The sequence below is a fragment of the Astyanax mexicanus genome, chromosome 18 (genome assembly GCF_023375975.1).
Source record: "Astyanax mexicanus isolate ESR-SI-001 chromosome 18, AstMex3_surface, whole genome shotgun sequence".
Lineage (NCBI taxonomy): Eukaryota > Metazoa > Chordata > Actinopteri > Characiformes > Acestrorhamphidae > Astyanax > Astyanax mexicanus.
The window spans coordinates 5235211-5248985 of record NC_064425.1 but is presented as its reverse complement, the minus strand read 5'-3'; the positions used below and the strand labels follow the sequence as shown (position 1 = coordinate 5248985).

At 39.0% G+C, this 13775-nt stretch overlaps 1 protein-coding gene across 4 annotated transcripts in view; it reads right to left on the bottom strand.

Annotated features, from left to right (window-relative positions):
• The window catches only part of zgc:77784 (uncharacterized protein LOC402947 homolog), a 66453-nt gene that overhangs the window by 35098 nt on the left and 17580 nt on the right, over nucleotides 1–13775 (bottom strand). For all 4 annotated transcript variants that reach the window (XM_049467134.1, XM_022674736.2, XM_049467136.1 and 1 more), the window contains exons 3-6: nucleotides 9357–9514; nucleotides 7824–7944; nucleotides 7573–7711; nucleotides 272–399 (exon numbers count right to left, since the gene is read on the bottom strand). In XM_049467134.1, the coding sequence (XP_049323091.1) occupies nucleotides 272–399; nucleotides 7573–7711; nucleotides 7824–7944; nucleotides 9357–9514 (546 nt within the window). The remainder of the gene's footprint in view (nucleotides 1–271; nucleotides 400–7572; nucleotides 7712–7823; nucleotides 7945–9356; nucleotides 9515–13775) is intronic.

Below are 13775 nucleotides of genomic sequence, written 5' to 3'. Positions count from 1 at the left end.
GTGCTTCTTCCGTCTCAGTTCGCGCAGATAGCACTGATGATGTCTGACAGGCTCAAAGAGCCGTGATCAGATCAGCTTAATGGAAATGAAAGATGAGCATATGCATGAACCCATGAATACCAACTTCTGATTCATATTTTATGGCTACTGGAGAGAGGGTGATTGCACATGTACAGCCTTGTGAACTATGTTGTGTTTGTATGTGTTCTTGCAAGTGTTTAGTGGGTTTGTTTTTAGTGCTTTAGGGTCAGTTCAGCATTTGTTTTCTCACCATTGACCTGCAGAGTGGCCGGAGACTCAGTTTTCCCCACGCTGTTTTCTGTCATACATGTGTACGTGCCCTCGTCCTCCTCTCGGACCTTCAGCAAACGGAGACTATTGTCGCTGCGGATTTCGAACCTGTCCGCCCGGGGGGAAAAGAAAAAGTACAGATGTGGATAGAGCATAATTAAGCGAGAACTCACACATCAACTCCCTCGTCCTCTCGTCACCTCTAACACTGTTCTATTATAATACTGTATAATCTGTGATCTGTTTACTACTGACTGCGCATCTGTTTACAGTCTTGTGGCGCTGCAATGACTTTGTTTAGCATAAGTGATCTGTTGGAACAAGCTGTCTGAACATTAGCACAATGAGAAAAATAAGAGGTTCAGAATGCGAGGATTACATAAGCGTGTTTTTAGTGTTCTCAGTAAGTGGAGGAAAAAAGACAAGAATCTTCACTACTGTATCTCAAACTACTAAACAAAACAAATATACTCAATATATTTTGTGGAGGCTTGACAGAAAATAAAAAAGTACTGCAATTTACATATAATGAAAACCAGTCCCGCTGCTCTGATGAAAATATGTCACAAGTTTATAACATTCTCATTATAACACCTAAATCTTTTCAGTGTTTAAAGGCGTAGGCGGTGAGAAAGCTCTCCAACTGGCGAAGAGGCGTGATTACAATCACAATAGGGCTGTTGTTTGTTCATTTTATTTTTGTCGCATTTTTACTAATTTGATGAGACTCTGGCCGGGGGTGGGACGTCTAAACAGCTACTTAATAAACAGCAAGAAGAGCCACAGTGGTTACAGCCAGTCTTGTATGCAGTGAGTTCAACAGATGTGCTGTTCTTGCTTTTTAAAAATAAAAGAAGTGCCTAAAGTACTTGTCTAGATAATTCTAGATAATAAGTATTTATTATTGACTTAATTAGAAAAGAAATGAAATATATTTTTAAAAAGCTGATAAACTGCCAGTTATTCTTTTTATAAATTAAGTTTTTTTTGTGTGTGTATGTTTGTAAACGGTGGTTAGGTATGGGTAGCATCTGGATTTTGTCAGGCTGCACTCAAGTTTACAGAGGCAATAATGCGCACTGCATGCCCAAAAATATCCATAGCTGATTCATTAAACTGTGTGGAAATGTTGAATGTGAGGTTACTGCTTAGAACACCTGACTCCACTGATATGCATTTTATAGGGCAGCACTGTTGTGATGCATCCTGGAGTGTTCTACTAACCACAACTACCTCTATTAACCCTGTCCAATACCATGAGAATGGAACTAGCATCAAGTCCCATGACTTTCGCCACGTTCAATAAAGCTAAAGTATGCTGCACTTATCTGTGGGATATGTGTGTAATGCCTCGTGCATTGAATATGGATGTGATTTATGCCAGAGACACTTGTCTGTCAGCAAAGACAATTCTTTTTCAAAGACATTTCCTGCCACTGTGCTGTCCACTGTGAGTGGTAATTTCTTATTTGGCATATTCCCAATACGCACATGACACTGGTGCACTATGGCTTGTGGAATACTAAGTGCATTAGGCTGTTTTCACACCTGTATTTGGTTTCTATGGTCCGAATCACTTCATGAGTTTCTCCCTCTGTATGGTTTGGTATCACACAGGCATAAACTTAAACGCCCCAAAATGCGCACCAATAAACCGCACAAACCCACTGTCTCCTCTGATTGGTCAGAGCTGTCTGGCTGGAAGCAAGGAAGTTAATATATTAAAAAAGATTCTGTGTTCCAGTGAGTATATCTGTGCAGAGGGAAGCTGCTTTAACACAGAACGCTGGAAATTTTCCGCTGCACTTTCAACACAGTGTTTTTAATGGGACGTGCAGCACAATTGTCCGCGTAGTAAACAGAGTCTTGCGGCTGCGAGCAGTGAACGCTGCACATACCACTCTCAGTGTAAACAGCATGGAGCATGAAGTTCACATCTGTGGTAATTAGCATTATCTGGCTAATATTTCAAATTAAACTGTGCCCTATCAGCGGTTTAGCTCAAATAAAAGAAGTATATTTGATAGCTGGGTCAGATCGAGACCGGATTACGTTCTCACCACAAATGAACCGCTTCAGAGTTTGTTTTGAACCACACCTTAACGCAATTACTGTTTGCACACCTGCTCAATCAAACCACACTAAGGGTACAAACGAACCAGAGTCTGGTTTAACCGGACCAATTAGTGCTGGTGTGAAAACGCCCTTAAATAACGATAATGCAAGTTGCCTTGCCACGAGCACACTGACCAGTGCTGGCCAGCCCCAATCACAAGATAGCACCTCACACCTTATACAGCTGAGGGCGTTCCTAAGCTCGCCCAATATGGTAACAATTGATGAATATTTTACATACTACTGTCCTATGTCTTTTTGCATGTCAGTGTATATGTGTGTTTTTTAAAATAAAGAGAAGGTGGTAGAAAGTAAATGAGAGAATAAAGGCTCAGATATGTAATTAAAAGCAAGCTTCTCTTGTTGTCACTTTAGTTTATTCACAGGCATGCTATTTTTATTTTCTTCATTGTCATTTCCCAAACTGTTTATATTTTAGCAGCTGAGACTCACCTCTGTCAACTTCCAGCTGTTCCAGCAGAGAATTTCTTATTTGTTTGCCTGCTTTCTTCTGGGTCTGAAACTAGCAGAAGTGCATGCTGAGCAGGTCTTTGTAATAACGCCTCAGAAAAACTAATTGGCCATTTAAGTAGCAGGTCACAGCATGTTAGGTGTAAAACTAAAGCCAGCAGAGCTCATTATTTATTATTGTAAAGGCTTTACCTTACGTCTTAGAAAATATATTTACTAAGGCTGTAGGTCAGGTCAGGATGGACTACAAAAATGCACTTGTTTATGTGGTTTCGATACTGTTTACCGTATTTTTCGGACTATAAGGCGCACCGTATTATAAGACGCACTATCAAAGAACGCCTATTTTCTGCTATTTTTCCATACATAGGGCGCATCGCATTATAAGGCGCGTTAAGTGACACTAGAAAGGGTGCCTATATCAAAGTGAACAGGGGTGGCGCCATGTTTCCCTTCCCCCACCGGGGGTGGTCTCTTGCCGGTGGAGCGTCTCAGTATACAAATCTAGCTATTTCAAAGTCAAACGAGTGCTGGATATTAATCTACACAGATTCCTCTCCTGAAAACTGTTTATTTGGGTGAGTAACGTGCTTCAGTTTATTTACAGTAAGCTTAGATTTCCAGATGTCCACTAAGGCTTGCTGCACCAGCGTTAGCATAGCTATCCGCTAGCACGCTAGCTAGTCCCCTAAACTAGTAAAGTTAACCCAAACTTAAACGACAGCGTTACACTGAGTAATCCTGCGTGTTCTGGTAAGACAGTGAGATATTAGCTAGCGATTCGTCCCCCGTAGCTTGTTTTAACACGGTAAACAAGCAGATTACAGGCTGATAAAACTCACCTCTGAGAGAGTTAGCGCTTAGCATCTAGCTAATGCTAGCCAGGCAAAGCAGCACAGACTTACAGGCCGATAACTCACCTCTGAACGGTGAACGCTTAGCGATTAGCATCTAACTCTAATAATACTGCTCCAGCAGTATTAAAAGTACTAAATTTAGAAAATACTGATCTCTGAACAGTGAAAAAGCTAGCTAGCTAAGCGGTTAGCATCTAGCTAATGCTATTGCTGCTCCAGCCTCGGAGCGGCACGGCTCTGCACGGAGTGTGTGTTTACTGCTCCTTACACCTGACGGGTAAAATTTAGATAATACTGATCTCTGAACAGTGAATAAGCTAGCTAATGCTATTTGCTGCTCCAGCCTCGGAGCTGCACGGCTCTGGACTCTGTATAGCACTGAAACTCTGTATAACGCTGCACGGAGTGTGTGTTTACTGCTCCTTACAACCTGATGAGTAAAATTTAGATAATACTGATCTCTGAACAGTGAATAAGCTAGCTAGCTTAGCGGTTAGCATCTAGCTAATGCTATTGCTGCTCCAGCCTCGGAGCTGCACGGCTCTGGACTCTGTATAGCACTGAAACTCTCTATAACGCTGCACGGAGTGTGTGTTTACTGCTCCTTACAACCTGACGAGTAAAATCCATACAAAAGGCGCACCGTATTATAAGACGCACTGTCAATTTTTGTGAAAATTAAAAGTTTTTAAGTGCGCCTTATAGTCCGAAAAATACGGTAGTAATTTTTTTATAAACACGTCATACAGTCAGAAATGACAAACATGTATTTAAGTTTGTTAAAAAAGGACTTTTTCAGCATTAATGCACATACATTTTATTTGCCAGTATGAAAGTAACACCCTATACTGCTGTAATTACAAAGTGTGTGATGTGTCCATTTTATGTTCTATGTCTTCTGTGTCCACGGTCAAAATTGCTCATTCACTCATGTAAAATGGCCACAGGCTTGGGGCACTGTGAAAGGTCACGGATTGGTGATGTCACAAAAGGGAAAAACAGGCCCACTATAGTTGCAAATTTACTAATATTCTGCAATCAAATGATAGAAAAGCAAGCAAACCTGAAATAACCGGTGCATGATGTGCTTTAAAACAGTTGATAACACTCCTTAGACCTATCATTCAACTCTGTGCTCTCAGAAATGAGACTTTATTCTATAAATGTGTGTGATTAAAGTCTTTTTTAAGCATGGCTGGCTGGCCAAGAGTCCAAACACAATATAACCTTTTTTTTTAACATTTATCATCTATGTTACTTAAGCACCAATCACAACACCAACAGAGCAAAGAAACAAAAGATACAAAAAAAATAGCTTTCTGTCTGTACAACAGCATTTACCGATTCCGAGACAATTACACATTTAAACATTTACAAGTGGGTGTGCTCTGTGGTAAACAGAATGTTATCATCCTACGTAATATAATACAGGAAATTGACAAATCCTGCACCTAACAGCTGGGGTTATGCATATGGCTCAGCCAGGATCTACTACTCACTCAACTAACAACAATAGCAAAACCACCACAATCTGATACTGGCTCGACAAGAATCCAGCTGGGGTTATGCATAGGGCTCAGCCAGGATCTACTACTCACTCAACTAACAACAATAGCAAAACCACCACAATCTGATACTGGCTTGACAAGAATCCAGAAGCACAGCCTAACACTATGTTCATGGTCCATTGCCTCAACTGCCAAGTAACAGACCTACCAAAAAATAACCTATGAACACACAGAATCCCTCCTTAATCTAAGCTCACTTCCTTTAACTATGGCAACAACACACTTACCTAAGGACAATCACACACAATAAATCACATTATAAGTTGCGTGAGCAGAACACAGCAACCACTACCATCCGATACTGGCTCGACAAGAATCCAGAAGCATAGCGAACTATGTTCATGGTCCGTGCCTCAACTGCCAAGTACTCAGACGTCTACAAAAACTCATGAGACAAATTATTACAAGAGCAGGACCACACCAATCCCCTTCATCCAAACTCTAACACAAACTTCAGTGCAAGCTCTTCTCAGCGGTCATCAGGCAGGCACCTTCCTTCGTCAGTGTTTCGCTGAATTAGGCCCACGACACCTCCAGAAGGCTCAACAGTGAAGTCTGGCGTCCCAGACCCACCCCCCTCCAAGCTTGCTGTAGAAGCACAAACTCACTCCCTTCCCCACACAGCCTCAGCCCTTCTGAACCACAACCACTGACTAGATCTTTCAGCTACATCTGACAACTCCTTCACTACAGTCCTTAGCACACGACCTCTAATTCCGAATTCAGACTACTAAGCTAATGCTAACCAGCTTCTCTCAACTGATTTGCAGAAGGTTAACATTTGTAATTGTTGTCAAACTGACAGTTTAACATTTTTCCAACCCCTAATAATATTGTATGCCACAATAATATTTTAAAAGAGTATGACAATATGAAAAAGTAGGTAAAGCCTAAAATTTAATTTGGAACTTGCCTATTAAAGTATAAAAATAAACCTTCACCTTGCGCTCTTTCTGAAGTTTAACAGTGCATTGGCCATTCAATTCAGTTATGAATTCTACATGGAACACAGAAGCCTTCTCTCAATAAAAAGCAAGAGTTTAGCTGATGAAATCATTTTATTCCAAGGTGGACATGAAACAAGAAACTCTTGCTTTTTATTGAGTGCGGGTTTCCGAGTTTCATGAAGAGTTTATAACTTGCCTATCAAGCCACAAATTGTTAAACCAGCAGCATGGTATTTTGGTTGTTTGGTTGTTAACATTTGGCTGTTTGTCTCTTAGTGCTGGGATCCTGGGTTCAAGTCTTTACCTGGATAAAGTTTCCATGTTTCTTCTGTGTGCATGTGAGTTTGTGTATGAATGAGTGCATGATGGTATCTGGCTAGAACTGTATGTAAAAAAAACAATTTTAGGGGGCAGCACATGTATTTCCTGCAGGTCAGAGCAGCATTCTTTAGCTTCCATGTTAAAATGTTAGCTAACTAGTATAAAAAGAGATTCTTGTAGCCAAGAAAAATAATGAACAGGGCGGGTGTGGGCTGAAGAGTAGATCATGATCATTCAGAATAACAGACACTAAAACTAGCTTTTTGAATAGGGCTGTTTTCTAGCTGGACTCTTAAGTAGACCTGGGCGATATGGCCCAAAAATGTTTTTCGATTTTTAAAAAAAATATCTGATTTTCGATTTAAATAGATTTTTTCCCCCTACTTAAAATCAAAATAAAGATGATTTTAAAAAATGGTTAAAAACTAGTTTTTATTTTTTTAGTTTTCACTTAAATGTCCCCTTTGTGGTTAAAGTGCAACCAGAAACAAGCAAAGGTACAAGTTTAGGTACTGACACAATGCACCCTCTAACTTAAAAAATAAATAAATAAACCCACCCTCAAAAAACAAATAGAAAGAAATAAAATGGTGCCCTTTTTGATAAAACTTACGAAATAGAAAACAAGTACAATTTAATATGCTATTAAGTAGAAGGAAGGGGCGGAGTGCACGCGGGAGGTAGGGGCAGGGTGCGCACGGGAGGGAGGGACGGGGCTAAACTCAGAGAAAATCGATTTTCATAAAAACACATCGTTCCTTAACAGTAAATTCAAATTAATCGATAAAATCGATTAATCGCCCAGCTCTACTCTTAAGGTATTTTGATCAATGCTTTTCACATACTGCAAAGAACTGTGAAAACTCCTGGGATAACAGGTATAATATGTCACCTTTAACTCAATGCTGTCTGGGGCAAGCATGTAATGATATATGTATGTAATTTGTACAATGGAGCTTCATAAATGTTTCACAAGCTGATCAGAGTGAGTTAAGGTCTGACCTGCCACGAGGCAGCTCTCCCTCCTCCCGCTGCCAACGAACCGTGGGAGCAGGATCTCCGTGCACCTCACAGAAGAACTCCACAGTGTCCTCAGCCAGCACAATCTGATTCACCGGCCTACGAATGAACACTGGTCTCTCTGCTCACACACACACACACACACATTGAAACATCGAGTCACGCACTGGCCGTCACTTTCGTCACTTTTTCACATGCAGCATGGATATACACACGACTGGTGAAAGACTCACCGAACACCACGAGCTCGGCCGGATCGCTGTCCCTTTCGCCCACCATGTTGGAGCCCACACACACATACATGCCTGCGTCACTTTTTCGGGTGTGAGAGATTATCAACTTGCCACTTCGCATCTATAACAACAACAAAAGAGATCACAACAATGTTACTTGAACAATAGAAACTCCCCTTAGCTCTACAGCCCTGACCCTGCCTGCAGGGTTTATTTATAACTATGGTTATTTAATGACACTTGAAACAGACATTCCAAAAATCATTGTTTCAACAAGTTGTTGAATTGACTATTACAAATGGTCATACTGATATTTCTTTTCATAAAAGCCTGAGGGACACTTACTGAAAATGTATTGCCAAATTGAAAACCCCTGGAATGTAATCAGGAGGAAGATGGATGATCACAAGCCATCAAACCATCAAGCTGAACTGCTTGAATTTTTGCCCCAGGAGTAAAGGCATAAAATGATCCAAACACAGTGTGTAAGACTGGTGGAGGAGAACATGATGCCAAGATGCATGAAAACTGTGATTAAAAAACAGGGTTATTCTTTCAGCCATTTCTAATTTTCTGCAAATAAATGCTCTAAATTACGAGATTTTGTTTGGAATTTGGGAGAAATGTTGTCTGTAGTTTATAGAATAAAACAACAATGTTGGTTTTATTCAAACATTTACCTATAAATAGCAAAATCAGAAAAACTGATTCAGAAACTGAAGTAGTCTCATAATTTTCTCCAGAGCTGTATATGTAATTATTGCCACAGTTTTTTGCTTTACAGTATCTTTTCATTCTTTTAAAATCTTAAATTGTCTACTTTGCAATTCACAAAATTACAGATTTTAAATGTAAATAAAACATTATGTATTTGTAACAGAACAGCATTTTCTAGCAAAGTTGTTAATCTCGTGCTATCTTTGTAATTATATAGTTTTAAGGCTTGTGTAGTTCACTGTGTAGGGAGTAAGGAGGTAATTCAGATTAAACCAACAACATGCATGCGTTGTGATTTAAAAATCTGAAATCCACCTGGTAGAGCATTTTTGTAAACACTTTAAAAACCTCTGTTTTTCAAAAATATTCAAATATATGTGAACTGACCCTAAACCTGATCCAGATAATGATCTCCTTCAGATAATCTTTACTAGCAGGTTGATGATGTGAGGTATGATTAATGGTGAAACCTGTGTAAAGGTTGATCTACAGAAGGGGGTTGGTGACCACAGCTCAGAACAGTAAGAATTATAAGAGAAAGGCAGATTCACTAGTAATCTGGCTGCTGATTTGGAAGCACATTTGAGGTTACAGAAAATAACACCTGTCTACTGATAGCTTTACCAATAAGGTTCAAATCATGGCATAAGTGCTTTGTAAAGATAATGATGTTCCCTTTAAAGTAATCCTGACTGCACTGAGGGTCAGATGATGATGTCATGATTGCTCAGTGGTCGTGCTCTAATCAGCACTGGGCAATCAGTGCTTCTCAGCTCCCGCATCACAGCTTTTGTTATCGGGCTGCTGGAGACTCACAGAAATCCTCCCGTCTTTGTCACTGACGCGGACATTGTTCCTTTTCCAGGAGATGCTTGGTTCCGGGTGTCCACGAGGGGGAATACACTCCAGCACAGCTGTTTCACCCGCAGCGACGACCACATCGTTAGGGGCCTGACGGAAGTCATCTCGAAGAGCTGTGGCAAAAAGAGAAATAGAAAATTCTGTAAAAACCTTTGTGTATTGCAATAAATCAAGTGACAGTAGTTACATGAGAAACACATTAGACCAGATGCCAAAATTACTACCTAACCAATTAACCCTGTACATATGACTGAGTATCGAATAGGGGTGGGCAATATTATATTGTATACAATATATCGTGACACAGAAATATCGAGATATTAAAAATCCATATTGTGATAATAGGGCTGTTCTGTCTTAAAAGTAGTCTATTATTTACTGCGAAGCTTTAAGTGTATTTATTGTATAATTGTTTTAGTTTGCAGTTTATATGCATGCACTAAATATTCTGCAATATTATTTGCTGCATTATATTATTTTATGCTATATTATTTATTTTGCCACATTATGATTATGCTGTTATACTCTATTCCTGAAATTAATTAATTATTTTTCTGTTTTCCTATATTGCCAAGTGTATTGTTATCGCAAAAATACCCTGAAATATCGTGATATTATTTTAGAGCCATATCGCCCACCCCTAGTATCGAAATTCGATACCAAAAAGGCACCGACCGAAATGTCTCAGTACTACAGAGTATCAAAGGTTCTAAAAACATTCGGTGTCTGTTTTCGATACTTTGCATGAAGCACGCATAAACCTGCCAAACATGGAGAGAACGCACAGCGTGCTAAAAACCTCCCCCGTGGTGCCCTGTTGCACACAAATGGAAAGTGCAGGCAGGTAATTTAAATTAATTTTAAGTCATTGACACCACTAATATAACTTAATTTTTCCAATCTAAAGCTGATATTCCTTAGAAAGAACTCTTAAAAACTAAAATGCATTCAGTAATATGCTTTGGTAAAAATATTTGTAGTTTAAGCAGTTAATGCTTAGCAGTAATACTGTTGTTTTGTTCTTAATAAAGTGCCACAATCATGCTAATTGTTTGTTTGTTAAAACAAGATCCATGAGAAGAAGGTATGAGAATGAGATTACTTGTGTTAGCTGTTAAAGAAATTCATTGTGTGAGAATCATTATCACTTTTTGATAGAAAATTTTAAAAAAGGAATCGAAAAAAAAAAGTATTGTTTGTGTATCGGTATCGTACTGATACCAGCATCGTATCCCTACCTGTAATAAATCAAATACAGTCATAGTAAAAAAAAATATAACCCATAAAACAATCAACCAACAGGTATGAAATTTGTTGTGAAACTTCACATGTAAGGTGCAATTTTATACAATGCCAGATTTGTTAATGAGGTCATAAAACCAGTGACTCTCTTTTTCTGAAAGCACACTCTGAAACAGGGTGTACTCCAACAGGACAATGCTTGTCTGCATACCACAGCCCTTCTAAGAGCTTTCCTTAAAGACACAGATACTCCACCATGAACAGATTATAAATGTGAACCTGCATGGATTTTCAAGCTGCATGGAATGGATTATTACAGGATACCTTTAGGAACCTCTACCACTCATTACACATGAAAACACATGCATTACACATTATTCTGTATGTTTAGCTCAACATATATGATAATAGCTGCCAATATCTGCTTAATATGTTAAATCATTTATTGTTACTCATGATCTTTATCTTGCTTCTGAGCTGCATTGCAATCCAACACTTTCTTCTAGGTGCAACTATTTGTGCAACTATTTCTTTGACAAGGAATGTATGATTTAATATATTTTAGTGAAACTACAGATCCAATCACTCATTTAGTAAGACAATTAAGAAAAAAATATTGTAAATGTGAATGTAATGCAGAATATGTCCTTGCAATATGGATGAGAATGAGATCTAGGCAAGGCAAGGCAAGGCAAGTTTATTTATATAGCACCTTTCATACACAACGGTCATTCAAAGTGCTTTACAAATTAGAAAATACACAGAAATCAAATAAAAAATAAAAATAAAAAAAACATGTAAAAGATTAACAGTAAAAATGGAAATAAAAACTAAAATAAGAATAAAGCATGATTGATTAAAACATGATTAAAACAAAGAGAATTAAATTAAAAACATGTAAAAGAAGAGCATTCTAGCATTTTCATTTTCTTTTTTCTGTATAAATCTATTCCCATATGTTAAATGGAAACAGAGAAAGCTGTATCAGTGGGATATGGGTAGAAATCTAAGCTCAGTCTTTGTTTTGCCTCCCCATGGCCTCATGCTGCAGCTCCAGCTCCAGCTTACTGCTCCTCTCTCCCTCTGCCCCCAGAGCTTATCAATAATGAACACTTTTAAAAACAATGCACTCGCTTTTAAAACACTGGAATAGTTCACGGGAGAACGCATGACATAATGAAGTTTCCTCTGCAACCTGACACGACACATTTCCGCAGGGGAATAAACGGAAATAAATGGAGGTCTTTTTCTAAATACATGATCATGAATAAGACAATCAGTATAACCTTCACTCTGAACAGAATGGAATCAGCTGTGTCCTGCATTTATCAGTCTTTCTGGGATAAATCTCTGTAGCTCATCTAAAACAGTTGACTATAAATCTCAGGTAGATGACTGACAGATTAAAACCACGCCCTCTGCCCCATGGCTGTAACCTAAGGGGAATCTTTGAGGTTCTACACATCAAAAAGTAAAAATCCCTTTGGGGCTGAACTCTATAAAACATTTTGGAGCGCCTTAAATGAAACCGACTGCCAATCATATCCATGATCTCTATACTGCTACCGGAGATAAACAATTTCTTGTCACCATCATAACAGAATAATCAAACTAACAGCCATATTGTCTGTCCTGGGTTTGAATTATGTAAGCATCTTCATTACCAATGGAGCATGATGAGGCTTAATGTGATCACTTAGGGCTTGCAAATAAAAATTGAATGGAAATTCAATTGTGCCTTAATTGATGAAACTAAATGAATGCTTAATTACGGTATACATTTGGCAAGCTCAACATGTAGAACCAGACTTGTTTTGCTGTGTCGTTAATATATTTCCCTGTTATAACTAATATATAACCACACAAGGATTCCTTGTTTTAATATTTTCAACAGTCATTGTCAGTGATAACATTAAGAGAAATGGATCGCAGAGGGATGTGCAATCTGTTCATGAATTGTTGCCTCAGAGGATGGCTGAGGCAACAAGACCTCCACATTTGTAAGTTCTTAGGTGTTATCTTGTGAGTGAGGTTGAAAACTGGCCAGTGTGCTCATGGCAAGCCAACCTAAATATAAGAGTTTGAGGAAGGTCTGATAGTGGATGGCAGATGAATAGGACATTCTATTTCCAAAGCTGTACTGTTATTTAGCATTCTTGTGTCCACACTGTATAAAGTGTGTTACCACCCACAGTGGACAGAGCAGTGGGTCTTAAATCTGGATGAAATTGTCCATACAAACAAACAAGTGACTACAGTCACGTCCATATTCTATGCAGGAAGCCTCACACATATCCCACAGGTTATGGGTCATGACAAAAATCATTAAACACAATACTAGATCTGTTCCATGACTTTTGGCATGTCTTTGTAATTTTTGAGTACGCACAGAGGGGTTTGAATGTCCATTCTGTCATTTCAAGCCACAGTAATCTTCTTTCAAGTATGAATATTCTAATCTGTCCGACAGCAACAAATGGTAGGAAGGCTGTTTCTAAGCAGTTTATGTTTCATATCACACAACGACATTTGAAGTGGTCATCTGCCAGTCTGCGGACTGAGAACCCCCTCACCACACACACACACCCGCACACATGTACAACTCCACCGCCTCATGCAAGCTGTCACTCTCCTTCTCACTCAACTTCACTTCTTCCACATTCTCTTATCAGAGTGCTTCATCAGGCCAATGAACCTCTCCAACTCGCTGAATATTTTCAATGAAGTTGTACAAAGAAGTGAGCCAATTTAATTCCAGGGTTTCATTTCAATTATTGGATGATTGTAGATAAAGACCTGTGCATAAGTAGATATAATTAACCAATATCCAAAATCCCACTTTCCTCAACTTTGGAAAAAGTACTTTCACTCTTCACCTATCAAAAATCAGCAAAAAGACAGCAAAGTTGAAAATAATAGCAAGTTGAGCGTCTTAGTAGGACAAAAAAGCATCTTCTTTTTGCTATAGCCGCAAGGACAGACAGATAATGTGACCAACAGAGTATAACATTTATTCAATTGTGCGTTTACGCCTGTGGCTGCATAAGGCACTGACTCCCCTGTGGTTGGCGGTCACTGCTGACTGAGTGGCCATTCTATCCCTCCGGCCATTCTCCATGACCGTGAGCTCAC